We start from the raw sequence: 27,882 nt of genomic DNA, 5'->3' as shown, positions 1-27,882 counted from the left end.
TCTCTTTGTTAATCAGCAGAGACACATCCTCTCTCCTCTGTCACACAAAGTCTGAGCAAACTTTAGTATCTGCGTCTTTGGGCTAAACACAAGCTCCACCGCTATTGACCAGTGATCAGCTGCTCGATTCTTCACCGCACCACTCACAGATTGGAGCTCCGTGCGCTCTGGAGAGACCAGGCAGCCACAGGGCTGGGACACATGTGGAATGGGTATACAGTCCAAGCAGAAATAAAATAAATAATATGCAATATATATCAATGTGTTTCCAGTAATTCCCTTTAAATATAATTACAAAAAACACCAACAAATATTGGAAATTTGGATTTGGTTTGTGGGATACTGTTATTTCTTATCAGTGGCTCAGCAGCACTGACGATGCCGAACCAAGAGGGCGCAGCATATCGTGCGCCCAGCAGTCGATGCGCACTGGCAGTTAGAAAACTGTAATTGGATAAAAGTTCTATCAGAAAGTCGCATGCCTGGACAGAAGGTGTATATTTTTTTAATGTAGGATTTGGAGTTTGATTAAAGCGGAGCAACTGAATGCACAATGACGCACATGCTTGGAGCCTTCAGGACGGAGATGGATGAAATTTTTTAAATGGTACACTTCCATGCGCCGGAAAACTTTAAGCCCTGCATTAATGTAAATTATACATAATTTTGTGTATGGCCTAATCTTGTGTGAATGACAAATATCACATGTATACTGTGGTTCTGTCCGGCACTGAGGAACACTGATAGAAAATGACCCATGTCGAAATGACTTGAACACCATCACTTTAACACACTGAAGCAACATTCCATAACTTACACACGTGGACAAAATTATTGGTACCCCTCAGTTAAAGAAGGAAAAACCCACAATTCTCACTGAAATCACTTGAAACTCACAAAAGTAACAATAAATAAAAATTTATTGAAAATTAAATAATCAAAAACAGCCATTACTTTTGAATTGTTGATTAACATAATTATTTAAAAAAACAAACTAATGAAACAGGCCTGGACAAAAATGATGGTACCTCTATAAAAGATTGAAAACTATTTGACCAGAGTGACATGATTAACTCAGGTGTGTCATTTAATTGACATCACAGGTGTTTCCAAACTCATAATCAGTCAGTCTGCCTATTTAAAGGGAGACAAGTAGTCACCCTGCTGTTTGGTGAAAAGGTGTGTACCACACTGAACATGGACAACAGAAAGCGAAGGAGAGAATTGTCCCAGGACATCCGAAAAAAAATTATAGACAAACATCTTAAAGGTAAAGGCTATAAGACCATCTCTAAACAGCTTGAAGTTCCTGTGACAACAGTGGCTCATATTATTCAGAAGTTCAAGACCCACGGGACAGTAGCCAACCTCCCTGGACGTGGCCGCAAGAGGAAAATTGATGACAAATTGAAGAGACGGATCGTTGGAATTGTATCCAAAGAGCCCAGAGCAACCTCCAAAGAAATTAAAGGTGAACTCCAAGGCCAAGGTACATCAGTGTCAGATCGCACCATTCGTCGTTGTTTGAGCCAAAGTGGACTTCATGGGAGACGACCAAGGAGGACACCACTGCTGAAAAAACTCATAAAAAAGCCAGACTGGAATTTGCAAAAATGCATGTTGACAAGCCACAAAGCTTCTGGGAGAATGTCCTTTGGACAGATGAGACCAAACTGGAGCTTTTTGGTAAGGCACATCAACTCTATGTTCATAGACTCAAAAACCAAGCATACGAAGAAAAGAACACTGTCCCTACGGTGAAACATGGAGGAGGCTCAGTCATGTTTTGGGGCTGCTTTGCTGCATCTGGCACAGGGTGTCTTGAAAGTGTGCAAGGTACGATGAAATCTGAAGACTATCAAGGCATTCTGGAGAGAAATGTGCTGCCTAGTGTCAGAAAGCTTGGTCTCAGTCGCAGGTCATGGGTCTTCCAACAGGACAACGATCCAAAACACACAGCCAAAAACACCCAAGAATGGCTGAGAGAAAAGCGTTGGACTATTCTAAAGTGGCCTTCTATGAGCCCAGATCTGAATCCCATTGAACATATGTGGAAGGAGCTGAAACATGCCATTTGGAGAAGACACCCATCAAACCTGAGACAACTGGAGCTGTTTGCTCATGAGGAGTGGGCCAAAATACCTGTTGACAGCTGCAGAACGCTCATTGACAAATACAGAAATCGTTTAATTGCAGTGATTGCCTCAAAAGGTTGTGCAACAAAATATTAAGTTATGGGTACCATCATTTTTGTCCAGCCCTATTTCATTAGTTTGTTTTTTAAAATAATTATGTTAATCAACAATTCAAAAGTGATGGCTGATTTTGATTATTTAATTTTCAATAAATTTTTATTTATTGTTACTTTTGTGACTTTCAAGTGATTTCAGTGAGAATTGTGGGTTTTTCCTTCTTTAACTGAGGGGTACCAACAATTTTGTCCACGTGTGTAATAGTGTAAACCACTGGAACATTTCACTTTGAAAAATCTTGTAAAATCCCAGTTTTTACATCCAAAAAACAGGGCTTGCAGAAAACTTGAAATGATACACTGTTTAACAATCCCTGCAGCGAGTCTCACAAGATAATAGGAAAAATGGCATTCAAAATCAGTTACACTAGTTTTCCAGTGAATGTAACTGAAAGCTGTTCCTCTTCCCACCAAGCCCAGCTGAGTTTAAAGTCACAAAACCCTGGATAAATTTGTTGTCTTACTAAACTGTTGCATATCGTATCAGTAAACAGATTTCAAAACAAAAAACAGACACAAGCAGTCATATAGAAGATCCAAGTGTTATTTGAAATGTAAAATGCAAGAAATAACTGTTCCTATTTGACGTGGAATGTTACAGAAACTTACAGTGATAAACGGGAAGAGAGGAGCATCGGCTGATATTTTGAAAGGGTTGATATTAACAACTGTTTGACCGATCTGGCCTATTCTATTTCATAAGTGACCTACGCTGACATTCAGATAGAAATTGCTTTGTGACTACGGCAACAATAATTATTTCATAGGCTGCATTTTAATGTACATTTGGCCATTGTTTCTTATCGCAAGTTTAATGCATACTTCTCTACTTATAGCTGTTACTTTGATATGAAGCTTGCTGTTCAAAAAATACTATTGTTTTGATAGTTAAGGTCTATTGGTCAACCAAAAAAAATGTCAAAACTAAACATCTTCTTTATCAATCAGGTTTCTCGTCAAAAAAGTTGATGTCAAAAGCAAATATCAGCCAATACATCATTATTGGATTTAAAATTATTCTCAAACATCAGTGTCAGCTTTTAAGATCTACTATCTGTGGCCTCTTAAGAAAATGTCTTCAGTTGTGAAGGTGGCCTCATGACCAGAAAGTGGAAATTGAGAAAAGCAAAAATATTTTTCTCTTTTATGTCCTTTACTCTGCAAACAGTCTTAGCACCGCATTTGGCAAAAAAAGACAACAACAAAAAAAATCAAATTCTCGACAGTGAGTCCATTCGTGCCCACTTAAATTCACAGCCCATCACTGGGGAGCCAGTGGAATGCCTCTAGCATCGGTGACTTGGCCCTCCTGCAGGTTCTTCACCAGCTGTGCCAGCCAGCGCTTGGTGGTGGTGTCGTCCTTCAGTACCTGTGCAAAGGTGCTGTCCTTCAGCTGGTCTGGGAGACACTGACGCAGCGCCTCTCTGGCTCTGAGGAAGGAATGCTACATGTCACAAACCAGTGTACGATAATGACATTTTGCAAAGAAATACAAAATTTTTTATGGTCTGGCTCTGTACTTTGTATATCAGGTTACATACATACACAGGGTCAACTGTGACAGCAAAGAGGGTATTCTTTCCATCAAGGCTGTTATTTAGGGAGGGTTATTTATGAAGGTATTTCAGGTGCAAAATGTTTGAGCACCTGTAACACTGAATTTGTAGTTGTGTACATTGAATTGGTATGTGTATCAGCAAATCTGATTTCCCACACTCTATGAGTTGTGTACTTGTAAAATAATTTCTTGTATGTGTCGATTTTTTTCTTCCCACAAATACAACACAAAAATACACATTCACAAAATCGTAATTACAGGTGCACAAATCACATTTACAGGTGCACAAATCAAGTAAAGCGACCTCAGACGGAATAAAAACCTCTGATTGGCTGGGCGGGCAAAGCGTCTCCCTGACTGGTCGAAAAGTCTGTCAATCTCAGAGCATAGAATTTATACACAGATCGGATCATTTTGTAGTTTTGCACCAAATATCTCAGCGGGACCGGAAGTACGATTTCTGATTTGCACCTGTACATTTCGGATTTGCACCTGTAGAAAACAGAGAATGTGTGACTCGTGGGAAGGATTTGAGTGGTTGTAAGTAGCAATTTGTGTTTGTGTGTTAGAGGACACAGCTATTTTCATGGTAAATTATTTCACATACTTATTGCACAAGTTCACATTCAGATTTGCACATATTCAAATTCTCACCTCAACTTCACTTCTTACAATACAGGTGCACAAGTATGTTTTGCACTTAGTGTGCTGCAACAATAGGTGCAAAATGTGAGCGTGTCAGTGTTGAAATATGTGACTTGTAAAGAAGGATTTGTGCACCTGTAAATGTGATTTGTGCACCTGTAAATGTGATTTGTGCACCTGTAAATGTGATTTGTGCACCTGTAATTACGATTTTGTGAATGTGTATTTTTGTGTTGTATTTGTGGGAAGAAAAAAATCGACACATACAAGAAATTATTTTACAAGTACACAACTCATAGAGTGTGGGAAATCAGATTTGCTGATACACATACCAATTCAATGTACACAACTACAAATTCAGTGTTACAGGTGCTCAAACATTTTGCACCTGAAATACCTTCATAGTTATTCAATCTTCACTTCAGACACAAACTCTCTTCTGCTACATGCATCATTTATATGCTGTCTTTAATGTATCTAATGTCTTAAGTATCAGGTTGATAAACTACTTTGGTAAGTGTCAATAAAAAGTAAATTTCCGGCTGGAAAGTGTTTAGCAAATGCTCGTGCTCCGAGTACCACGACAGATTTCATCACAACACATCTCTGAGGAGCAGTCAAAGGGGCAGGGCTGAAAGAATTTATTTTTTCTGGCCCTACAATGAGATGCTCTGATGAACCAAAAGCAAATGTACGAGGCGATTGAAAAATCGATGTCAACTGCTGAGGTGACATTTCCCCCTGAAGGCTTATGTTTGATTTCACAGAAATGTTCTAATATCTTTTTTATTCTGTAATTTTCCCTGACTTTGCCCATCTTAAGTCACCAGGGCTTCAACCAGTACTTTAAAGCTGCTTTCTCAGTTCTAAAAGCAGGCAAAAGGGGGAAATAGCTCTTGATTTAGAGACTGAAAATAAATCTACTCTAACATCTGTTAACTACCAAATATTTAGAGCTCCACTGGGAAGGCATAAGTAAAATGGGCTAAATTCATCTTCTGATTGTTTTAATTAGGAAGCATTCATTATGTTCTCACCACAAGCTGACAAGTCATTAAACTGAACTGTATTTATGTCATGGCTCCTCCTACTGGCAGAAGCTGAGGATCAAATTCTACAGGGAGTTGAGCCTTTAACTGTCCAAAAAACAGTCATTTTGGAATTTCTGGTTTCAAGTTAGTTGTTTTGTTTGTCGTCATTTCAGAAATGTTTGAATTTATAATTATTAAAACTAATTGGAAGCACAATAAATAAGATGTGAAGAAAGGTAAATGTACACCTTCAAAAACAGATGTTTGGCTTAAAATCTAATGCTGTTTTAGAATGTTCATTTGATGTAATGTGAAACAAGTCACACATGTGGGATTGTGGGTCAGATGCAATACGGCTGCAGCAGAAAATGCCAACATTGCCAGAGAGGAAAAGACATGGCTTAAAAACCTCACTATTCTGCATAGTCTGAGAGGCGAACACGGTAACTGTGCCTTACACATTTATTCGGTTTCATATTTGCTGCCATCATTTGTTGAAGTGCGTTGTATGGATGCTGTAATACAGTGTTGTCACAAGCTGGCATGTGGGACCCATCTAACAACAGATAACTAGCTTGAAAGCTTGAAAGACTTTTTAGATCTCGTCTAACTAGAGACTTGTTTGTGAAATTTTGAGTGTTTCTGAAATGCTTGTATGTCATTTATTTTCATAGTTTTCATGGTGTCGGCTGACTGAAGAGCAAACAAATGTTAAAAGACACGTGTTTGATGCGTGGCCTTTATTGTATCAGACCGGAATGGTTCTAGAGCCACTGAATCAAGAGTTAAAATGTGACCACCTAATAGAGCAGAAAGCGATTGATCGATTAGGTTTGAACCAATTAATTCATTGTCAATTATTCTGACAACTGATTAACTTGCGTAAGTATGTTTCAAAGGAAAGAAAAAGTAATGTGTGAATCTTCTGATTTCATTCCTCCTCTATGACAGTAAACAGATATCTTTGTTGTGGACAAAACAAGAGTAATAAGGTCGTCATCTTAGGCTTTGGCAAACACTGACTAACAGTTTTCATCATTTTCTGACAAATTGCAGATCAAAACTGATTATTAAAAAAAAAAAAACAGCAACAACAACATATTAAAAAGTATTTGTTAGTTCCAGTTGTACCACACACAGACTACTGTAGCTGCAGAACACGACTGTACCTGAGATTATCGGAGAGGCGAAGGTAGCAGCGGACAACGTGCTTCAGCAGACGAGCTGATGGTTCTTTGGAAAGCTGCAGCACCATTTTGCCCTGCAAAAAGAATGACAAAACTATTGAAGCGTCACGGTGACGAGAAGCATGCTAATCATATTCAGCCATTTCTTAACAAGCACTTACAAGAATCATGGCCACATGAGAGAAACGTTCATAAGTCTGACATATATAGGCCAGTCCTGTGTCATCCAGCAGTATCTTCTGCAGTATGAAAGTAGCAACCTGACAATAAAATGAAAGGGAGAATGGTGAGACATACATACCTTCAATTATTTTTCCAATAAAGAGTAAAGAAAAAGATACAGTTTAACATGCAATACACAACCAAATATGCTCATGAATCTCAAATACGCATGTCAGAAGAAGTCAGTGATATGGGACCTGATCTTTCGAAAGGAAATGTTAGAGAGATTTTTTTTGCAGGTATATTTTCAGCTATTTAAACATCAGTAAGTATTTTACATCAGGGGTCTATTTGACAGCCTAAAAAGAAAATGCAGCAGTTAAGTACCGTCTTGGAGAGTTCACTCCCCGATTCCATAATGCGGAGACACAGCGGGATAATTTCAGTGGTCAGAAGGAAATTAATCACTTCTTGTTCATCTGTTTTGACCAAAGCACCTACAATAAAAACAAGAGATTCCAATACCTGCATGTCAATTTCCAAGGATGAAGACACTCTGCAGAAAAAATTAAGAGAAGGAAAGTTTACCTATGACTCCAAGGCTGGTAAGTCGCAGGTACTCAAACGGTCTTGTTTTGCTCACAGTGTGTAGGAAAGGATAAAGGAAAAGAGGGATGTGAGCTGCAAGAAAAGCCGACCTGGTGGGGAGTGAAGAATTAAAAGCGCTTTAATCAATGTGATCAAACTTACATAACATAGTAAATATCAAACATATGAACCAACATTATCTTCATGCCTTCATGATTTTAAAAACAACAATTAAAGTTTAAAACCCTGAGTTGAAGCTGCGGTAGACTGTCATCACTTACTGTAAAAAAAAAAAGTCAGTTGCTGAAAACCTTTGCAGTTTTCATTCATAGTGGACATCACATTACCGTGTCTCTGGGTGTGAGGCAACACACTGTAGAAGTGCAAGGGCATTGCACACTCTGTTAGACTGGTGAGCTGTGAGCGTAGGTGGGTTTATAGATGGATAGATGTTGACAATTTCCTAAAAAGACAAACACACATTGATGAAAGAAATCAGATAAAGTTATAAATAATTAACTTAATCATTCAACTCAAACAGACAACAAAAAAGGCATGCTATGTGCTACAGATAGAAGTAAACCATGCAGTTCATACCTGCAACAGAGCCGCAATAGTGCCACAGGAATGCCAGAGCATTGGTGCCAGGTCTGGCACAGATTCACGTTTCTTGCTAAGCTCCAACAAGGCATTTTCTCTGGTCTCTGGGCTGGATAACTCATTGATCCATTGGTAGATCTTCTCCCGGTCTACCTGGGCCAGGGCTGTCACGTTAGTTACAGCCTGATGAAGTAAAGGAAAATAACAATGAATTCACTAACAGCATCCCAACGCATCTCGCATACCGAATATGATGGTAGGCAAATAAGACCCTTGTTTTCTGTAACAGTGAAGCTTATCATCGTATGAGGTCACTACTAAACATAACCAAAGTCTGGCCTCACATGCAGCAATTAACATTAAAGAATTACATCAGTGTCAAATCCATTTCTTGAGAGAAGTTCTTCAGTGTAAATTGTGTGGTGGAGATCCTGAAAATTCGAATAAAGCCATACACCTCAGGCTTAATTTAGGGGGGAATGATTAAAGTGACGTATCTATATGCCATGTAGCTAGAATATTTCGATTCGATTGAATGGTGTTTCATGAAAAGCATAGTTTTAAAGAAAATATTACTGAATGAGTATGATTCTGTGCGGCAATGTTGGATGTATGTTAAACAAAAGCTACTTAAGAGGGGAAATCCAAAGTACAGACTGTTGTTAACGGCAGCATACAGTCCGCTGATGTTAGATACTCACCGCTCCCGTCGCCAGCATTCTCCGTAGCTCTCGGTGATGCCGAAGTGTTGTTATAAACTAATTGTATCAACTGAAGTGTGCTGAAATATCTACAATAATATGGCTGTAATACTACTACCTTAACGTAACCACAGCACGGTGCTGAAAGCTAGCACTAGCTAGCTGCGAATTGTATCGACAAATGTAAACCAGAACACGTGTGCACCAACATAACTTCAAGCAAGATACACAATACGTCGTTAAGATAGCAGAATTATAGAACGTTAATAGTTGCAGGTGTCAAAACTGAACGCTATTCAGGAGATAACAAAATCTTGTAGCTCGTTTTTGTTGAGCAAACGAGGCTACCTACATACAAATTAGTACATATCGCGAGAGGAGGAAGGGGCGTACTCTCGGGTATCATTTCCGTTGTAAATTTTCACATTCCCGCCATCATCGCGCAGCGTTGCGAGGCGTCGTGTGCGGGTCTACTGTCAACAACGTACACACCAGAGAGCAGGTGAATGCCGGCAAAACAAACTTTCTGCCCTCGGAGGATCTACAAAAACGATACTGTGTTTTAGAAGTTTGAGGACGAGCCCATATCATCGACAGGTAAAGAGCTGCCCGCTGTAGTCAAAGGATGACACTGTTTTCATCACCAAATTACAATCAGGCAAATTAGCCAGTTAGCTAGCTCCCGCTAGCCTGCTAGCCGAATTGCTAATGTCGGCCTCCTCCATCCATTCAGCGTCTGTAAATGAGGAGACGACATTACCTGCATCACAGACATTCGGCTTGCCTGATGTTATCATGGCTAGCTCTTCCCCTAACTTTCATATTTTTATTTTTGTGACTGTCTTGTCAAAATGACTTTACTTCTGCTGGAAGCCACAAAACGCTGGTTGCTATGTGTTTGTGCACCTTCGCTCATCTTTGCTGTCGCGATTCAGTTTGGCAATTGGGCTCGTGTGATGGCCAGTGCAAACACAGGCTACAATGGCTGTTACTGGAACTGCTAGCCACCTAATATACGCGGTGTGAGTTACTCCACCTCGTAAAACACCTAGTCATGTTTGTCAAATTTGTTCTGCGACGACATTGTATGTATTATAATGAGCCGTTAACCTGTTGTTAGCTGTGGTGCTAACCAATGGTAGGTTGGTTTTGCTTGACCTGAAGTTTGTTGTGACTTTTGGGACCTTGTAAATCTTTTGTGAACGTAGGCTCTCTAGTTGTGCTATTGGGTTTCATGAGCTGAGAAACGTAAACTTTTAAATTGTATGCGGTAGCCCTGTTACAGCTTTTATGCCAAAAAGTGATCCACGGGATCCATCCCCGGGTGTAATTATCCTTCAGCTGTCTTATCTGCGCTCCAGATTACAACCCATTCAGTGATTTTTCGAGAGTTGGATTTTAAATATCTTAAAGCCCATAATTACAGAATATATCATATTCAGTGTTTTATATCATGAAATGGTGATTTGTAAATCATGATAATTACAGTCTAAATATTGATGTTTGACATGCCAAACAAACATATCCTAAACATCAGAAACAATACTATGATGTTGGCTATAATCACCCTAAATGCCACACATGATGATACCGTAACCAGTAAATGCTTAGTAGGTCACAATTATTCAGAGAAAGAAACAAAGTCTCACAAATATTTTTGCTAAGACCAAGGACATGAAACTGTGTGTGTTTGCACATTTTGATCCAGATGGAGGCAGCTCTATACCTGTACAGCCAGAGTAATCCAGCTTTAACAAATAAAACACAGTCATTTTTCCAAATAACCACTTTTTGGGATGTCATTAGCAAGTTACAATCTTTCTGTGTTTTGATAAACAGCAATATTCTAGCTAGCCTTTTCACAGAACTTTGTCATTGAACTCTTTAACCTACTTAAATGTTAATTGTTTTGAAATGACACTTATCACAATTCATACATGACCTTCTCACAATGTGGTATTTGATGATTTTAGGTTGTGCACAATGTTTTCGGGCATAATGATATAGTTAATGAATACTGCTTTCACTCTGTGGGAACTTAACATTGCTACAGTGACACTGATGTGGTTGATTTAATTTCTCATATTCAGGATTTGGTCACAAATCCCAGCTTCTCAAGTGCACCAGCAGGATAGTAAGCCATGGCAACCATAGTGCCCAAACTCTCCAGTGGTGGCGCTGTTAAGATCCGCTTCAACAGCATAGAGCTGGGCACCACCAGATGGAAGGAGGGAACTTTTGAAATTTTGGAGAAGGACAATAAAGTCAGCCTCTGTCTAAGATTCAACTGTGGTGGACCTTCCAGAACTTTCCAGGTATTTTTACCATTTTTTTTTATTTGGAAATAATCAATAATAGGTGTGACAAAGATATTACTTGTTGATTTACTACAGTTTAATCTGAGTCAGCTGGCTCCAGAGTAAGAGAGTTTTGCCTATTAATCATGGGATTGGTTACTCAGCCAACATGTAGAAGTGTCCTTAGGTGAAACATTATTATTGGTTTCCTCCTGATGGTCAGGTCAGCACCTTGCTCAGTAACACTGGTGTGTGTATATAGGAGATGCCAGTTTTAAATTTAAGTTAGGAGTGTGCCAGAAAGATTAGATACTTTGCACTTAAAAATTTCACCCAATGAAGGTTTATGGACTGAAATGCCATTAAGAAATAATGAGTTGAAATGATTCAAAATGTTCAAATTTTCAATTCTTTCACTGTCCTGACAGTCAGAGAGGAGTACTAATTATAAACTGAGTTACAAACAGAGGACAGCACACTGAACGTCTAATGGTCTTAGTCAAACTGTCTTGCTAGGCAACTCTCAGGATCTTCCAAACACCTTGTGCAACACTGTAGTAAAACAAACAAACACAACAGTGACATGCATTAAAATTGTTTACCTGCAAAGAGAAGCCATGTAAGTGGTTGTAAAGTGTCACATTGGTATAGAACCAATTGACTGGAACACATACTGGAATTTCTACATGAGGAGGTTGATGAAATGCCCTATTACATTGTGATAACAGCTGTTGTCTCTGCAGTCTTGCAAATTTGTTGCATGTCATGCAGTGAAATGGAGCAACAAAATTTTGAGACATGTCACATTGTAGTTTTGTACAGTCTGACCTTTCTCCTCTCTACTGTTCAACAGTGAAGAATGGTGTGGTTGCATGCATCTTCATTCTGCTATAGAAGAAAAAACACTCTTGTTTTGCGTTTCTTTAAGCTAATCAAAATCATCTTGGGTGATGCTAAGCCCCAGGGTGCTGCAAAAGTGCCCAGAAGGGTGCTGTCGGGATGTTGTTGTTTCCGATAGAAAAGTGTATTTTTATAACGGTAATATGAAGATACCGGAAAGGAAGGTGAATGCCAGGTTAAATATGCAGCCACAGGTTCACACCCACAGTCTGTGTCCAGTGAGACAGACTGGGCACATTGTGTGATCAGTGAGCTCTGGATTTGCACTGAAACCATGAATGTATTAGATTAGAAATTATATTCACTCATGGCACACCGCAAGCTTTGCTCTGCATCCAGGTCAAGTGTTTTTCTGCCTCTTTCCCATAAATGATTTAATGACAAAAATTAACTATGTTTAATATACAAATGAGAATGACTAGTAGTGATTGATAAGAATCATTCAGCACAGCACAGTCTATTTGTCTCTTGGCTGTCAGCAGTCAAGTCAGTCATCCATCCAGATTCCGTCCTATTGTGCTGCACACATTGTAAATATTGTTTATACTGTAATTGTCATGTGTGTTCCCTCCATTATTTTACAGCGGTGCTCCTTTTCAAAAGAATCAAACACGCCTGCTGACTTGAAAACTGACTTTCAGAGAAGTACTTCATTATATTATTCAAGATATTTTGTAAATCTAATATTGTAATTAAGCAGTCACACTTACTAAACTTTTCTTTTTGTTAGTAATGGCCTAATATAACCAGTAATTCTAAATCTAGCCCTAAAAACGTGTTTTCCATCACTTGCACACATGGATAGGTGCTTGTATTTGTCAGTACATGACATGCAAACAAAAAAAATATCACTCACTCACTCATCCACTACGAAGATGCAAGTCCTGTAAGTTAAACAGACAGCTGCTTCAAGTGTGATCACCAAACTTTAGTAGAAATTCTAATATAGCTAAACCCATATAGAAGTACTCTAAGGGTTTTAACAAGTTGATTATTTTTGACATATTGGCAATAATAAAAGCTTCAGTGTCATACTGAGTCAGTGAATGGACAGTGGGGAGGTAGATTATTTTTCTCTGGTAGTGGTTTCTTGTGTTTCTGTGGGCATTCTGACAACAGCCAAACAAAAATTGAAGGGGTCTCAATACTTTTGAATCCACTGTATGAAGGTGTGAAGTAAATTTAAAAAAAAAAATGCAATCACAAAATTAACAGATTACCTTGTAATATTTTCTTCCTTTAGCTGAACCAGAACGTGAAGCATGTTACTCAGAATCTGAATCGGATCATACTGACTTTGAAGGACGGCAGCATCATCACCTTGGATAAGATGCCCACATCTTTGGTTCAGAAGACTAAAGATTACCTGGAAAGGCTGAAGCAGGGAAAGCCGGGTAACTACATGAAGGCTCATTTTTGTAAATTACAAAGCTTTTTCTTTTGGGTACTTCACAGCATGATAAATGTAAAAAATTCAAAGCCAAACACTATTTTTTTTCTGATAATCATTAATTGGGTTGTACACTGGTTGTCTTAAGTATATTCACAATTTTTTAGTCGCAGCTTGAGAGTCATTTCTCAAGTTATACAAAATTTCGGCACATGTATGATATATATATTTTTTTACCATTTGAGGACAGAAATCATCAGAGCATATATACACCCCCTGCCAAACGCTTTCTCATTCAAATGAATGAGAAAGCATCCTAAAACTTTTGACAGGGGGTGTATATATGAGCTTTATGTTTGAAGAAGATGCCACAGATGACAGCAGGACAGACAGCACTTTTCAGCCACTGCCACATGTTTTGATGTTTGACCCTTGTTGTGATTTTCTGTTCCATTCGAATACAAAATGTTTGTGGATTTTGCTTGAAGAATAACCCGATTAAAATGTGTTACGAGAAATTTTCATCATGCTGCATTCAATTCAATTTTATTATTTCTCATTACATACTGTCCTCTGTTGAAATGGCTACGGCATTTCAAGAGGCTCTTGGGACAAATCTTTGTTAGTCCTGTGTAGTCAGGGACTTTTTCTTCTAATTAAAAGTAACGGCATGAGGATTTTTTTAAAAGCATTTTTCTACACATCATGTGTTAGTCATTGCTCAGTGCAGCAATGTTGTACTGGAAAAAAATAATAATATAATGGTTTACATTCTTGTTTTTGTTTTGACAAATGCTACAATTAACTAGCGTTTGCACTGAAAGGAGAAGAACATTTGCCAGTAGTTGCAAGCTGTGCTAGCTAAAGGAATACCACACGGATATAGTTTTTGAGTCAGGCATTTAACGCCCTGACTGTGTTGTTCAAATAATAATGCCATTCACATTCCTTTTTCTCTCCTTTATTCATTCTTCATTTTGCAGTTTTAAAATCATCCCATGGAAGTGCAAATTTCAGCGTTCTTACTAACCGCTCTGCGAAAAATGAAGCAAACCCCTCCGGTGAAAGACAGGTGAGCAACAATATAAAACAACAATTTTTTGCTTGAAAATATATAGTGATATGCTTACATATGCTTACATCTGACTTAAATTTTGACACTTCTAACATGTTTCAGACAACACCACGACGGCAGAGTGCAGAGGGCCGAGAGGACACAACGCCACGGAAGCCTCTGGGCAGCCCGAGTAGAGCAGCTTCCACTCCCACCCGCACCGGACTGTCTGAAAACCGGTACGATAGAAATTTGGATAGCTTTTTACTATGTTAGGTACATACAATACATTTGAACTTGGAATGGTTACTTCAGCCATGTTTAGCTTGTGAATTATTCTGTGTTTCTGTTCTTTTAGGAGTGAGAAAAGAAAGAGGCTCCTTAATTCTGAAAGTGACCTCACTGAGGACTACCCCAAGGAAAATGACTCCTCAAGGTAAAGCATTGCTCCTCACTGTCCAGACTGAACTATAGTGTTTTTTTTAGTACACAGAGACTGACCTGAATTCTGCAGGCTTTTGTCAAACTATTGATTTGGTTTTTGGTATGTTTTTCTGCTGATCTTGTTGCAAGATTGAAAATACAGAAGAATAACTGCTGTCGTTTACATGTTTAACTGCTGTTTCTGAAAAAATGGAAAACTAGATTGTGGAGCATGTGCACACTAAGAGTTTATCTTGTTTGTTGTGTCTTGTTATTTCAGCAACAACAAGGCCACTTCAGATCCATCCAGGAAGTTTCTACTGAGCTGCAAAGACAAGCTGAAGCAGGCAGAGGAGAACAGGAGCTCAGGTATACTTATTTGTTTCCAACTTAATAAGAAAGCCCCCTCTGTAAAATACTGCTGAGTGTGGCTTTCATTTCTTGTGTTAAATGTGTCTCCTTAATCTCTGGGGTTTTAGAGCGTTATCTTTAACTATGTGACCTGAAGCTTGTTTCTTATACTTCATCACACTTTTGTCCCTTTCCCTGTAGCTCCACTGGGTTCAGCTCCCCTTCAGCCATCATCATTCTATGGAAGCCGATCCATGACTAAAGACTACAGCCAGAGCCACTCTTTTCTGGACAGGTGAGTTTCTGTGGAGGTCCACTAAAATGAAAAAATTCAAACTAAAACTTCAGGGAAGATAAAGTGATGAGCAAATTGTTGGTCAGCCAGTGATTCACACCTGTATGATCTTTTTAATCCCCTCAGGCCATCCAGTACTGTGCAGACCACAGCAGCCAAGAGAAGCCTCATGCTCCCCAACCACTCCACTCCCTTCAAGAAGGTACGACCCTCTCTGGATTATGGTGGCTGGAACAAGCAGAGGCCCTCTACCCTGTCACAGCCTCAGCCTCCACTCCAAGGGTAAGACTAAGCAGGATTAGGCCCACTAACTGTGATGAGATAATGGATTGGACTGAAAACCTTATGTCATTTATTTTTTCAATATTTCAGATTTTCCAATTTGGGCAACACTTGCTACATGAATGCCATCCTGCAGTCCCTCTTCAGCCTCCCCTCCTTCTCCAGTGACATGCTGAGGCAGAGCATCCCTTGGAAGAAAGTGCCCATCAACGCATTGCTCAGGTACTCCATTAAGCTCATTTATTTAGCTTATGTGAATAGAGGCAGACTGAAGGGACACATGATTCTGGTAAATAGATTCAGATAATGTGAAATGACACAGACTGATCCTTCATAGACTGATCCTGATGTTTTTTTAAAACACATACTCAGCAGTGCATGTAGCAATATTGGGATACTTATTGGTAAGAGGAGATTTTAAACTTTTAAAGTTTTTTTTGAAAAGTTTTATTCTGTTTGTATCTTCACCCTGTGCAGGCGTTTTGCTCATCTTATGGTCAAGAAGGATGTGGGCTGTCCAGAGACAAAAAAGGACCTCTTGAGGAAAGTGAAGAGTGCCATCTCCTCCACGGCTGAACGTTTCTCAGGAAACATGCAGAATGTAAGATCTCTATGTCAAATCAACAGTTCAAAGTAGTTGTGGGAAGCGGAGACTTAAGAAAATTACGTTCACGAGCAACAAAATTTATTTTTAATGTCTTGAATTTAACTCTAAGGTTGGTGCCCTCTGTTGCAGGGCTTCTTATTGTTCCTGAATTTAGTTTGTTTTGACTGTGGATGTGTATTTAGGGTCAGTGTTGAGCTGCAAAATAAATTTGGGACAGATCAGGTGCTTCCAAGAGATTTTATACAGAAACGAGTCTAAACATCTTAAGTGTGAATTTTTTACAAATATTTTATTGTATTTCTGGAGGTTTACCTTAGTAGAGCATTTATTGTCACTCATGGGCAGAAAAAAAAGTGTTTCAAATCAAAATCATTTTTCAATCAATAGTTATTTTCTTAGTCATTATTCTGTATGTTTCTCCAAGTTAATACATGTTGCTTTTTTCATCAGGATGCTCATGAATTTTTGAGTCAGTGTTTGGACCAGCTGAAGGACGATGTAGAAAAAATGAACAAGAGCTGGACAAACGATGCTGCTGCCTCCTCATCGTCTTCTGTGGTGAGTGATAACGGTCAGGACACAACAACCATGTCATCGGCAGTCAAGACAGAGCCTGGAGAAGATGTGGACACCTCCCGCATCTACACCTGTCCTGTAGCAGTTAACATGGAATTTGAGGTGCAACACACCATCACCTGCAAAGGGTGAGGCCTGTCTCCAGCTTGATTATCTGAATTTATTTTTGCAACGTGTCCTTGTAATATTTATGTCCAACCTGCTGGTGGCTCTGGAGAAGACCAAATGTCTGTGATGCCTTTGTATTGTGTTGCAGCTGTGGGGAGGTGGTGACCAAGCGAGAGCAGTTTAATGACTTGTCCATCGACTTACCACGCAGAAAGAAAACCCTCCCACTTCGCTCGATCCAGGATTCTCTGGATCTCTTCTTTAGGGTGAGTCTTTCCCATTGCTGTTATTTTTAGTTTAAATCTGATGAACATCTATGGGGAATTTATCTTGGATTGGTAAAATATTATCCCTGCATGAAACGAGGAAATCAGACATCTGCTGGATGTATTTGAATATGTAATTAGTTGAGTTTTTCTTTTGCAGATGGAGGAGATTGAGTACTCGTGTGAAAAGTGCAATGGCAAAGCAGCAACAGTTACGCATAAATTCAGCAAACTACCCAGGTATCGACACACAGACTATTAACATGAACTACATGCACAACAGCACTAATACTTACACTAGATGTTCAACAGATTTAAGTTAAGCAAAACCAAAATGCATTTTACATTTCATTTCATATGCAGCTTAGCCGTTTGAATCGTAGCCAATCCCTGTAAACATTTAGTAACAACTAGTAAAATGAAAAATTAAAGAAATTAATCCATTTTTATTTGTGGTCTATCTTTTCTTCTCAGAGTGCTCATCCTGCACCTGAAACGCTACAGCTTTAACGCCCAGCTGTCCCTGAACAGCAAGCTGGGCCAGCAGGTGGTGATCCCTCGATACCTGACCCTGCTGTCCCACTGTACTGAATCTACAAGACCCCCCATCAGTCTTGGCTGGAGTTCCCAAGCCTCTGTGTAAGACATCAACAATTTGTCTTTTGAATATTTGTGAAAGATAGCTTTAAGCATTTCTCTTTGTGTAACTTCCTCTGCTCCATTGGGTTATTCCTTAGGCTTTAGGTAAAGCTTTGCAAATGACCTGAAAGTACAGCTCAGCTGATGGAGAGATTGTGAATGAATTAGCAGCAAATAACTGGTGTTCTAAAGGTTTTCGTTGTCTTTCTTAAAGATCCAGAGCACTTAAAACGTCACAGTCAGTCAACTCCTCCTCAGCTCCTCTCCGGTGAGTCCTGCTCGCTCTACAAGAATTTCAAATAATGTCAAATGAAGAAAGCAAACCCTATATTTAATTTACATTAGGCAAATCTGAGGTTTTCTAAAGTGAACTTTGAAGTTGCTGCTGTTTGTTCTTGATTCACCCTCTTTGATTAAAAAAAAAAAGTTCATAGGCTTTCTACTTTTGACTTGTAAATTGAATCACTGAACATGTGACTGTGTGTAGAAGGATGGGAGGCAAAGTAGCCAACTCCAGCTGTGCCTCGATCCTCGTGGACTCGGACTGTGAGGAGGAGCCTAACAGAAAGGTGAACGCAAGTCGTAAGCGTCGCCTCAGCACCTGTCTGCCTGAAGACGATGACCGCCCGGAAGAGGTATTTACTTCTAAACCTTTCATTCATGATTCGGCCTCCTTCTTTGTTGCTGTTGTAACACAGTTATGTTTTCAGAGGGGAGCCACGATAGATTCAGCAGACTTTGGTGGCATAAATGATGATGAAATGCTGGCTGCTGTGCTGGAGATGAGTCGTCAAGAGGCTGGGCTCTCAGCACCATCTTCCCTGGAAGACGAGCCAACCAGCAGTCCCGACACAGGATTTGGGGACACAGATGCCCGTGACCTTGCCTATCACTCAGATCTGCTTGAAACGGATGGCAAACAGTCTGCAGGTATTTCAGCATCATGAGGTTAAGACATTTCATAGATGGGGTTTCTGCAGGGGGTCGGGATTGAATGAGCATAGCATGAAAAAAATTGAAGGACCTGTTCTGCATCAGTGAGTGTCTTGCAAGTATTTATTACTTAAAATCAACATAACTTTCTACATTTGGGTATTTAAAATATCAATAGTCTTAACCCAGTTAAAATTCAAGTAATATCAAATATACGTCCAATGGAAGTTTAGATGATGGACATAATGTCATGAGAATATTATATTAACAAAGTTACTAGTGTCAACTCAGTGATGTACCTGAAACTTGTTTTTGTCACAGTCTTTTGAACAAATGCGGCACTTGTTTGACAGCAGTCAGCACATTAAGCTGCATATGCTGTTTAGAGATCAACAGAGGATGAGCATGGAAAAGTTTGAAAAATAGTTTTAGTGAATGTTCCTAATGGCTTTGAACGTTGTGCTTGAATACAGTCACCAGACTGCAGTTTATGACTAAGGAAAAGGTGACTCCATAATGTATGTTTTTGCCATTTGGACCTTTTAAGTTAACTTGAAGATTTACATTTCAAAATGATAACATCCATTATTTTTGTCAGTCTGACGTGGTAAGAGGCTTGTTCATTTTTGATTAATTCTTTGTGTTTTGTGGCCCTCCCTTCCCTCTGATCTCCTCCTAAACCCCACCATATTTCAGGCAGACATTTTCTTTACTTAACGCACTGCCAACCTATGTGGTGATTTTGTGTAGATGTGCTGGACTCCCTGGACTTGACCATGGATGAAAACAAGGAGAACCAGACTCCAGAGGGTGTGCAGCAGCAAGGAGAGCTGGACTGGGTCCAGCAGTACAGTCTGGATCAGGAGAGGGAAGAACAGGAGCTACAGCAGGCTCTCGCCCAGAGTCTCCAAGAGCATGTAAATAATCTGCTTTAACAATGAAACAATTCTCTATGTCAACCATGCATAGTGAAAAATCTGATTAAAATTGTACTTTTTCTCTATTCTAATGAAGACTGTAAAGCATTCAGTCTGAGCTCTGTATAATGTTCAAAATGTCATCGACCTCACTGAAGCATTTAGTTCCAAAAAAGCATTCAGTACCCCACAGAGCTCAGTGAAATGCTGTGTTTTTTCTTAAACTAAATCTTAATGATGCAATCCCTTTTCCTTACCTCAGGAGGCCCAAGAGATGAGAGAAGATGATGATCTGAAGAGGGCAACTGAGCTCAGCTTGCAAGGTATAAAATGAGAATCTTTGTATGTTGAGCAGCTGGTGAAGTGTAACTTGAGGGGGCCCCTGACACTTAAAGGAAATAAATGTTTGAGCAATTTGTTCTGCAGCATGTTGGACACAACTGGTATTGGATAATGAAAGTGAGGGCATTTTAAATGGTTGGGGAGGCAGTTAGTGAGGATAAAATCAGTATATTTAGAGATGTCTTCTCACAAAGTTGCTGCAGGTTTGTGTCATTATAATTATAGTTTTTCTTTTTACACAAAAAAAAGACAATAGACGAGACTTCAGTTTTTTTATCATAAATGTCTGTGTTTAGAGCACATAGTGAGACGGCTTAATCAGACACTCTGCTGTGAAAGTGCAGTATCGATAAGCCTTCTCACCCAACAGAGTTTAACAGCTCCCTGCCTGAGCTGCTGTGTTCTGACGACGATTCTGGCAATGAGGATGTGCTTGACATGGAGTACACTGAAGCAGAGACTGAAAATCTCAAGAGAAACGCTGAGGTACTCAACATCCTACTGCCACACAATATGTGCCTTGTGATTTAAACATTAGTCACATAAGCTGCTAATGAATTATTTTATTTGTTTGATGATTAAAATACTAGTTACTTACATTCAAGTGAAGTACTGAAGTGAAAATACTTAATATATCTAAACAAGAAGTATTCTGACTCAAAATTTCAATTTTTTATGACGGTACTAATGTACAGTATTCTTGACATTTTCAAAAGTGACAAAAAAAAATGAATTTGAACAATTGACAGTGACTGTTTCTGCTGCTCAGGCAACATCAGCAGCCACTGTGGAGGTAGTTGCAGCAACTTCCATTGTCTGATAATATGCTCTTGACTCATTATATTTTATTGGATGAATTATTAACATTCCAGCAGATATATAGCACTTTTTTGACAAGGAATAAGTCTATGTACGAAGACATTTGTAGGTAGCTTGGCTACACTAAGTTGCTTTCACTTGCTGTTACCTGCTAATATCCTCTCTAATCCACAGAGCGGAGACTTGGCCAACTCTTTTAGACTCATCAGTGTTGTCAGTCACATCGGGAGCAGCTCCTCTTCTGGTGAGCATTCTGTCCTAATGTACATGAACTGTCCTGTGAAGTACTGCATAGGAGTTGTTTCACTGTAACCGATGTTTTTTTTAAAACCATTACAAAATTAAGTGATTTGCTCACTGTTCCGAAGTGGACATTTGCCTGCAAACAAGAATGTCAGTATAGCTAAAGTCACAGCACAGATTCTGTCAAATAACCTGTATTTTGGGTAATTTTTGTCAGAAGGATGTAATGATCATAAAAAAAACCAACGATCTTATCTGTAGCTTAGTAATGACTTTGGAACAAGGCAGTGTTTATGAACTGTGATGAAAATGCAACACTGATCTGTTACTACAAACATTAGAAACTAATTTAGCTGTTTATGTGTTAAGATTAAGTCAAATGAAAATTCATTTTAAGTGAGTTGTGTGTCTATTGTTTCAGAAGTGAATTTGAGATGAGCTGATTCAGCCAAATTAGAGCCAGTGTGTAAAGAGAGCTGGCTGGAGAAAAGACCTGGAGTCACACACACCAGCTAGAATGGCAGCAGAACGTGATGCAAGCTAGTGCTGTGGACATTAGTACATGGAGCTTCTGAGTACACACATGGAGAATGGATATGTGCGGTTTTGTTTCACTGCATGGTGCATTTCAGACCGTCTGGCAGATGGAAAAAGGATCCCAAACAGGCTGATTTAAATTATGGAGGAGTCACTTTTGTTGACTTAGAGTGATCATGGTTGCTCGATGTTGTTGTTCGACTGTCCACACATAAACTTTGTTGTCCTACCCCAGGCCATTATATCAGTGACGTGTACGACATGAAGAAACAGTCCTGGCTGACCTACAATGACCTGGACGTTTCACGCACACAGGAAGCGGCCGTGCAGCGAGACCGTGACCGCAGTGGATACATCTTCTTCTACATGCACAAGTGAGTTAGCAGGAGAATCACATGAAACACTAGCTGTTTCAATCGCATTGAAACAGCTAGCGTCTCTCCTCTGTGTAGCCTACATTGTGTATTTGGGCTGCACAGTATTTGAAAGAAAAGTGGTGTAGATCTGTTTTAAACACAAATAATACAGGAATTTTTAACAGGTGACTGAAATAATTAAGTGATTTCGTGTGAGAGTGTAAGTGCATAATTTTTCAAAATCTGAAGTATTATATTATACTATGAAGACCTTTGTTTTGTTTTTTTTGTTTTTTACCTTTTAAGTAAAATTAGTGTAGTGGCAACAAGTGTAAGACACTGCTAGCAGGGTAGCTAGAGCTGCATGATTATGGCCACAATGTTAGTCATCATCATTTTGATCAGTCGTGAGATCATAATACACGTATTTATCAGAATTATTCATCAGTTTTGGAGACAAAACGTTTTTAGTTCATTTTCACAGTTAAACACACCAATCACTGGTAATATACAAATCTACATCAAAGTACAATCTAAAATGAGGTTCCTCTTCACCTCCAGCAATTAAGCTTAGTACTAAAAAAGTACTCAGAGTGCTAGGCAGACTGTCAACGCTGCCTAGTCAGTCATTTCCGGACAAGTCCCGTTAAGTCCACAGCGGTCAGTTTGTAGCAGGATGGAAATCATGTGATCGTCAGCAGGCAGCTGAGGTAGTGTTCACTTGCAATCATGCTGCTATCTCGCAATACCCACATCTTTAACAAATCTGTGGATCCAGACCATAAGTTGCATCACTGCAAAAATCTAATCACTTGGTCCTTGTGTCATTTCTGACTTTCCCTGAAAATTTCATCCAAATCCGTTTTTGTCTAATGTTCCATAATGTTTTAGGAACACTTTTTCTCTGCTGCATTCCTTGGTGGAGTAATAAGTGTTCCTGAAACACATCACTTGTTGAATATCTTATCAATAGACACTATAATTTACTGATGCTGCTGAAAGGCGTCACCTGCAGGCTACAGGAGAAGCTACATGGACAGCTGCTCACAGAGAAGCCTGTATTCTCCACTCAGTTACCACAGTGCAGCAGCTCAGACAGGTGTGAGACCAAAACTACTTTGAAAAGACTGAAATAAGATGTTCTAATATCAGACCAAGTGTTGTTTTTTTCTATATGGGCTGTTTTTTAATGGCAGAATAACAAAATGTCAATATTGATTATCAACCTAAAAGTGAAAGTTTTTTTTTTTTTACATTTGTCTTGGATCATAAGAATTGTTTTTCTTTTTGTATCAAACAGCAGAAAAAGTTGTGGCATGATCTGAGCTTATTTGCCTCATGCATTGTGACTATTTGACATGCGTGCATTGTAATGTCGATGCTGAAACGGTACATTATGCAGCTCCAGTATGTACGCATAATGAAACTGCTGGATTCTATTTGCCATTTTCAACTACCTGAAAGAAGTGAGCACTTAAACAATGCAAAAGTAATGTGTCATTTGGTGACTCACAACTTTTGAACAACAAACATTGCATAATTGACTAAGTTTCGTTCTCATTGTGTGTACTCTTGATAAAGACCACAACCTGAACTGGCTGTAAGACACCCTTTGATGCATTCTTTTCCTGTGTGTCCTCAGAGATGTGTTTGAGCAGTCGTCTGAGATGGAGAGATCTGGAGCCAGCAGCACTGCCGAGGCAGGGAGGAATGTCCTGCAGCCCCTCTGAGCTCTACATGTGCGGACAGCCTTGCACAGTCTTCATCCACAGCTGATCCCTGGCAGATGAAGCTGTCCTGTGAACAACCTTCAGTACTACTGATTGCCGTCCTTTTCGGTCTTCAGGCACTTCTTTTCCTCTACAAATCGCTAAATGCCAGGCTAAATTAACATCTGTTAATGCCAATACAGGAAGTAAACTGTCAAGACTCTTTAAGATACCAGAAATGCAGTTAAAATGTTCAGTGGATCAAATTTTGCCTCAATGTTTTTGAGGCTGGAGTTTTTCTTTGTTATGATTTTATCGACTTTTTTGTAAAGTTTTTTTTCTTTGTTTTTACACTCTTCGTTAAAAAGACTTTCACTTAAAAACTATCAAACACCAGATGCCACTGGTGCTTTATGGATTGTATGACTGCAGACCCTTTATTTCCCATATAAATGAGACATATTCTATGTTGGACTATAAGCTATTATAGAGTTAGAGGGTTGTTGTATTTAGCGGGTACATTTGGTGCAATATTTATGTTATAGCACAGACTGGCCAATTCAAATCCGCTTTCTGTCAGAGTGTGGAAGTTTTCCTGGTTGCTTTTTTTGCTTGACTTGCAACTTAATTTGTGTGTGTGTGGTTTTCTCCATATTTTAGAGGCGTGAAAGAAAAAATCCGTTACTGAGCTTTTTTTAGTGGAACCCACTTTATTCTTTTGAAGTTCTGACCTTGTGCCTCCCAATAAAACTTTTATAAATATGTATACAAGCTTTACTTTGACAGTCGCACAACCTTGTTGTTTCTGAATGTTTGTCAAACATAAACAATGTGTAAGTCAGATTTTCCTATATAAAAGCCAACAGATTTTTCTATTTATTGCAGCATTGGGTTGATCTATCTTAATGAGCCACAGCGAGTAGAATTCATTACTACTACATCACCAGGGAAGCTAGCTATAGTATAATGTCTTTTATTTCGCCATCTTTTGGGCCAGTATACAGTATTTAACACCTTAGACCTCTCCTAACCCAGTTCAGCTAGTTCTTGTCAGGCATGTTTGCTTATTGAATGGAATCTGTGGGAGTATACTGTTATTCCTGTACTAGTTTCATTTATTTCACTGGTTGCATAACTTTTTTTTTGGTAACCACTGTAAAAATGAAATCACACTTTGGTGACACGTGCAGCATTAACATGTGATGTCAAATTATTTTGTTAAACTTGCTTAATATAGGATTAAATAAAAATAGTTATATCAGTGTAGACCAAATATGACCTATGAGCCAGGCCTGTATAGTTTGGTTTTTAGCAAGTGTGCACTGTTATTAGCTGACCTGGAAGTACAGTATACTGTTGCACCGTGGCCTGTCAGTTATGGCAGACAAACGTTACTTACAAATTTGTTCTTCATCTTCATGTCCGCGTCTAATTTACATTTCTGGAACGCTGCGCTTTCCTCTACATCCTGTCCCAAATGCAGTGTAAAGAGGGTGAAATGTATTTGAAGTGAGAATGAACAGCTTTTTCTACCCTTCATACACAACCGACTCTTCCTAAAGCAGATTTTAATAAAATATTGCAATGAAAGTAAACAGTATTTTTATTTATTTATTTTTTTAATTTGACGTGTCAAACCTTCAACAGCACTCACTTCCAGTGTTTCAGACCATTATCCACAGTCAAAGTGCTGTACGTTTGCTGCCAGGTCACTGAAGTCCTGAAAAACCGTGGCAGCAAATGCTGATTGTGAAGACAGCAGTTAGTGTCCTTATATTCAGGAATCATGATAGTGAGAAAAACAGTTGTCCACTGGGACGGTGTACAGGCAACATCAAGCTTTTAGAACACTGAAGTAGTCAGCAGGTGGCAGTCAGTATCACCTGTCTTGACTGCATCTCTTCATCAGTGGCTCCAGATGTCGACCTGTAAGTCTGTTGTACTCGCTTAGAATGTAGCTTTCTCTCTGCAGCATCTGGAAGAAAATTACACTTGTCAGATTTTAATATTTACATGCATTTATTCAGATGCTTATACATTTGTAGTTCGTAAGTAAGATGAAAATATTCTGTTCAAGTAGAAATGGCATCAATGTATCCAGATCTAAAGCATTCTTTAGCAAAGTTTTAAACTTAAAGGCGCAGTATGTGTTGTCATTTCCATACAAGGAAGCTGGAACCTGCCCAAACAAGACATACTCAAGATAAAAACTGCAGCCCTTTTTCAGTTAAAGGGACAATTTGGCCAAATTTCAATAATATTTTAAGAATTACAGTCATTTAAATTTTTCTACATATGATGGAATTCTGTTTTAGCAGTATCAGCTTTAAGAAATTACATAACTATTTTGTGTCATTTTCCCAAAATTAATTCAGATCACTCTGGATGACTTACTAACATGCTACAAACATTTTTTTTTTTCAACTATTGCTACTTACTATAATATGGGGGAAAAAAAATAAAAACTGTCCTGTCAGTACTAATGAATAGGGTGTGAATTCAGTGCAAACTAACAAACAAAAACAATCTTTTCAATCTTCAGAGAAAAACAAAAAAATCCTGTATTTTGACTGTACAAGAGTGAAGGCAGATATCACAAACAAATACACTTGTTCACCAAAATATATCATCTATACCGGTTGATGTTAAGTCAGATAACACGATAATTTGTAATTTCACATATCAGGATTCGTTCTCTATGTAACTTCCATACACACCTCAGTCCATTCTTCCTCTGTCTCATGTCTGTAGCCCAACAGGTGACAGATGCCGTGTGCTGTGACAACCTGAAATAAGAAGGAAAAAGTCGAGTCATGTCCAGCTAATGACATTACTGTATTCATTTAGAAGCAGTGACAGGTTACTCCTCAGTTAAACATTAAGTACTGTTACATGCTATACATGTACACACCGCTGTACAATTCCTCAAATACTCACAGTAAGAGCACCATGTAGATCTAGGGATTCTTCACGACACTGGTTCATTACAAACTCGACCCCAAGGAAAATGTCCCCCAGGTTCAGCTCATCTCTGTGAAGGGGGCAAGGCAGCTTACCAGGTCTCAGGTCCTGAAAATACAAAGTCTGAGAGTCAAACACTTCATTTCTTGCATTCTGGGTAAATTTTAGGCACTAAATGTTCCTTTTCTGCATCAATGCATGGTAGAAATCCATTTAGTAGAACAGTAAGGGTTAGGGATTCTTTCATATTGCTTTCATATTTATTCACCTATAGAACAACTTTTCTTATGTAATACTGTCCCTGCTGAGTCAACTCACATATACAGTCATAACATACTTCTCTGTACTATTTTGTGCATTTGTTAGGGAACGTCATCTCTTGAATAGTTTATGAAACGCCGGAAATTTTAACATCTCGGACGTGTTTCAGCAAGATTTCAGTTCATGTCCCAAACCTACTGCACATTCAGACCATAGATATCTGTTTGATATGTTGAGAAGTTTGTGCAAGTCAATGTACACGTTATAAAAGAAGATCAAAGTCTATTGATTTATCGGTTTATTATCACATTTTGGCATGCATTCCTATTTACCTCGTAGAATGGAAATGAGAGGACATCCGTCGGGAGATTTTTCTTTCTGTAAATGCTATTAATTTGCTGGATCCTCTGGTTGTCCACGCAGATGACGCCCAAGTCAAATTTCTGGATGCCTAGTATGTGTCTCAGAGTGTCCACATCTTTACGCAGCCTGGCGCGGCGAAGGGGCACCACCTTCTGGAGGTTGCGCAGTATTACTCCCATATTAAAAGTCGACGTTAAAAGAAAAGACGGCTGTCGAAAAATGTCCAGACATAAGGAAACGTCAACGTGAAGTTACTGGCGACGACGGACAGTTACAAGGATCCTGAGGCATCAGTTTGCGATTGGTCCGTTCAGCCGCGAACGACGTTCAGTCATTCAGGGCCATCTGTGTTCAGGGCAGGCAGAATTCAAGGTGACACGTATCCACATGTAGTTCCGACAATGTACACCTTTTTTAAAAAAAATCGTTAAGATATAGTAATACAGTTGATAGAAAATGTACATATTTTGTTATTTAAAGAAAATTCTCGCTTGCCTGTTCAAAACCTCCTTTAACAACGGTGACACGCG

The 27,882-nt window shown here is 39.1% G+C and overlaps 3 protein-coding genes across 4 annotated transcripts; 1 reads left to right on the top strand and 2 right to left on the bottom strand.

Annotated features, from left to right (window-relative positions):
- Nucleotides 1–2,774: 2,774 nt before the first annotated feature.
- On the bottom strand, nucleotides 2,775–9,097 carry LOC110971171 (CCR4-NOT transcription complex subunit 9). Its single transcript, XM_022221504.2, has 8 exons — nucleotides 8,724–9,097; nucleotides 8,020–8,205; nucleotides 7,770–7,885; nucleotides 7,423–7,532; nucleotides 7,222–7,331; nucleotides 6,834–6,932; nucleotides 6,655–6,746; nucleotides 2,775–3,681 (listed from the first exon to the last, which is right to left on the bottom strand). Exons 1-8 carry the CDS (start codon nucleotides 8,739–8,741, stop codon nucleotides 3,513–3,515), a joined length of 900 nt encoding a protein of 299 aa, XP_022077196.1. The 5' UTR covers nucleotides 8,742–9,097; the 3' UTR covers nucleotides 2,775–3,512.
- A 44-nt stretch (nucleotides 9,098–9,141) lies between these two features.
- Nucleotides 9,142–25,362, top strand: usp37 (ubiquitin specific peptidase 37). Of its 2 annotated transcripts, none has more exons than XM_022221503.2 (24): nucleotides 9,142–9,320; nucleotides 10,814–11,038; nucleotides 13,164–13,314; nucleotides 14,294–14,382; nucleotides 14,488–14,603; nucleotides 14,723–14,800; nucleotides 15,068–15,156; nucleotides 15,340–15,433; nucleotides 15,560–15,715; nucleotides 15,806–15,937; nucleotides 16,193–16,316; nucleotides 16,773–17,026; nucleotides 17,155–17,272; nucleotides 17,433–17,512; nucleotides 17,747–17,911; nucleotides 18,126–18,179; nucleotides 18,402–18,546; nucleotides 18,622–18,841; nucleotides 19,595–19,761; nucleotides 20,024–20,084; nucleotides 20,474–20,589; nucleotides 21,097–21,166; nucleotides 21,938–22,076; nucleotides 23,701–25,362. In XM_022221503.2, exons 2-24 carry the CDS (start codon nucleotides 10,865–10,867, stop codon nucleotides 23,786–23,788), a joined length of 2,880 nt encoding a protein of 959 aa, XP_022077195.1. In that variant the 5' UTR covers nucleotides 9,142–9,320; nucleotides 10,814–10,864; the 3' UTR covers nucleotides 23,789–25,362. The 2 variants fall into 2 exon arrangements, with proteins under 2 accessions (XP_022077195.1, XP_022077193.1); XM_022221501.2 differs by having other exon boundaries at nucleotides 18,399–18,546.
- A 7-nt stretch (nucleotides 25,363–25,369) lies between these two features.
- On the bottom strand, nucleotides 25,370–27,867 carry ybey (ybeY metalloendoribonuclease). The gene is made up of 4 exons (XM_022221505.2): nucleotides 27,322–27,867; nucleotides 26,705–26,836; nucleotides 26,485–26,553; nucleotides 25,370–25,742 (listed from the first exon to the last, which is right to left on the bottom strand). Exons 1-4 carry the CDS (start codon nucleotides 27,529–27,531, stop codon nucleotides 25,647–25,649), a joined length of 507 nt encoding a protein of 168 aa, XP_022077197.1. The 5' UTR covers nucleotides 27,532–27,867; the 3' UTR covers nucleotides 25,370–25,646.
- Between the last annotated feature and the right edge of the window lie 15 nt (nucleotides 27,868–27,882).

Source organism: Acanthochromis polyacanthus, chromosome 14, assembly GCF_021347895.1.
Source record: "Acanthochromis polyacanthus isolate Apoly-LR-REF ecotype Palm Island chromosome 14, KAUST_Apoly_ChrSc, whole genome shotgun sequence".
Classification (NCBI taxonomy): Eukaryota; Metazoa; Chordata; class Actinopteri; family Pomacentridae; genus Acanthochromis; species Acanthochromis polyacanthus.
This window is presented reverse-complemented; position numbering and strand designations above follow the sequence as displayed.

What these genes read in the sequence shown, in the direction of transcription:
- LOC110971171 (XM_022221504.2), bottom strand. An exon ending in GCCTCACACCCAGAGACACG is followed by an intron (nt 7,533 to 7,769) that starts GTAATGTGATGT and finishes ACTCCCCACCAG; the next exon opens with GTCGGCTTTTCTTGCAGCTC. An exon ending in CGCCTCTCCGATAATCTCAG is followed by an intron (nt 3,682 to 6,654) that starts GTACAGTCGTGT and finishes TTCCTTCCTCAG; the next exon opens with AGCCAGAGAGGCGCTGCGTC.
- usp37 (XM_022221501.2), top strand. Translation starts at nt 10,865, where the DNA reads ATGGCAACCATAGTGCCCAAACTCTCCAGTGGTGGCGCTGTTAAGATC. An exon ending in ACCCCTCCGGTGAAAGACAG is followed by an intron (nt 14,383 to 14,487) that starts GTGAGCAACAAT and finishes AACATGTTTCAG; the next exon opens with ACAACACCACGACGGCAGAG. An exon ending in ACCGGACTGTCTGAAAACCG is followed by an intron (nt 14,604 to 14,722) that starts GTACGATAGAAA and finishes CTGTTCTTTTAG; the next exon opens with GAGTGAGAAAAGAAAGAGGC.
- ybey (XM_022221505.2), bottom strand. Translation starts at nt 27,531, where the DNA reads ATGGGAGTAATACTGCGCAACCTCCAGAAGGTGGTGCCCCTTCGCCGC. An exon ending in TCTCATTTCCATTCTACGAG is followed by an intron (nt 26,837 to 27,321) that starts GTAAATAGGAAT and finishes TTGTATTTTCAG; the next exon opens with GACCTGAGACCTGGTAAGCT. An exon ending in CAGAGGAAGAATGGACTGAG is followed by an intron (nt 25,743 to 26,484) that starts GTGTGTATGGAA and finishes ATTTTCTTCCAG; the next exon opens with ATGCTGCAGAGAGAAAGCTA.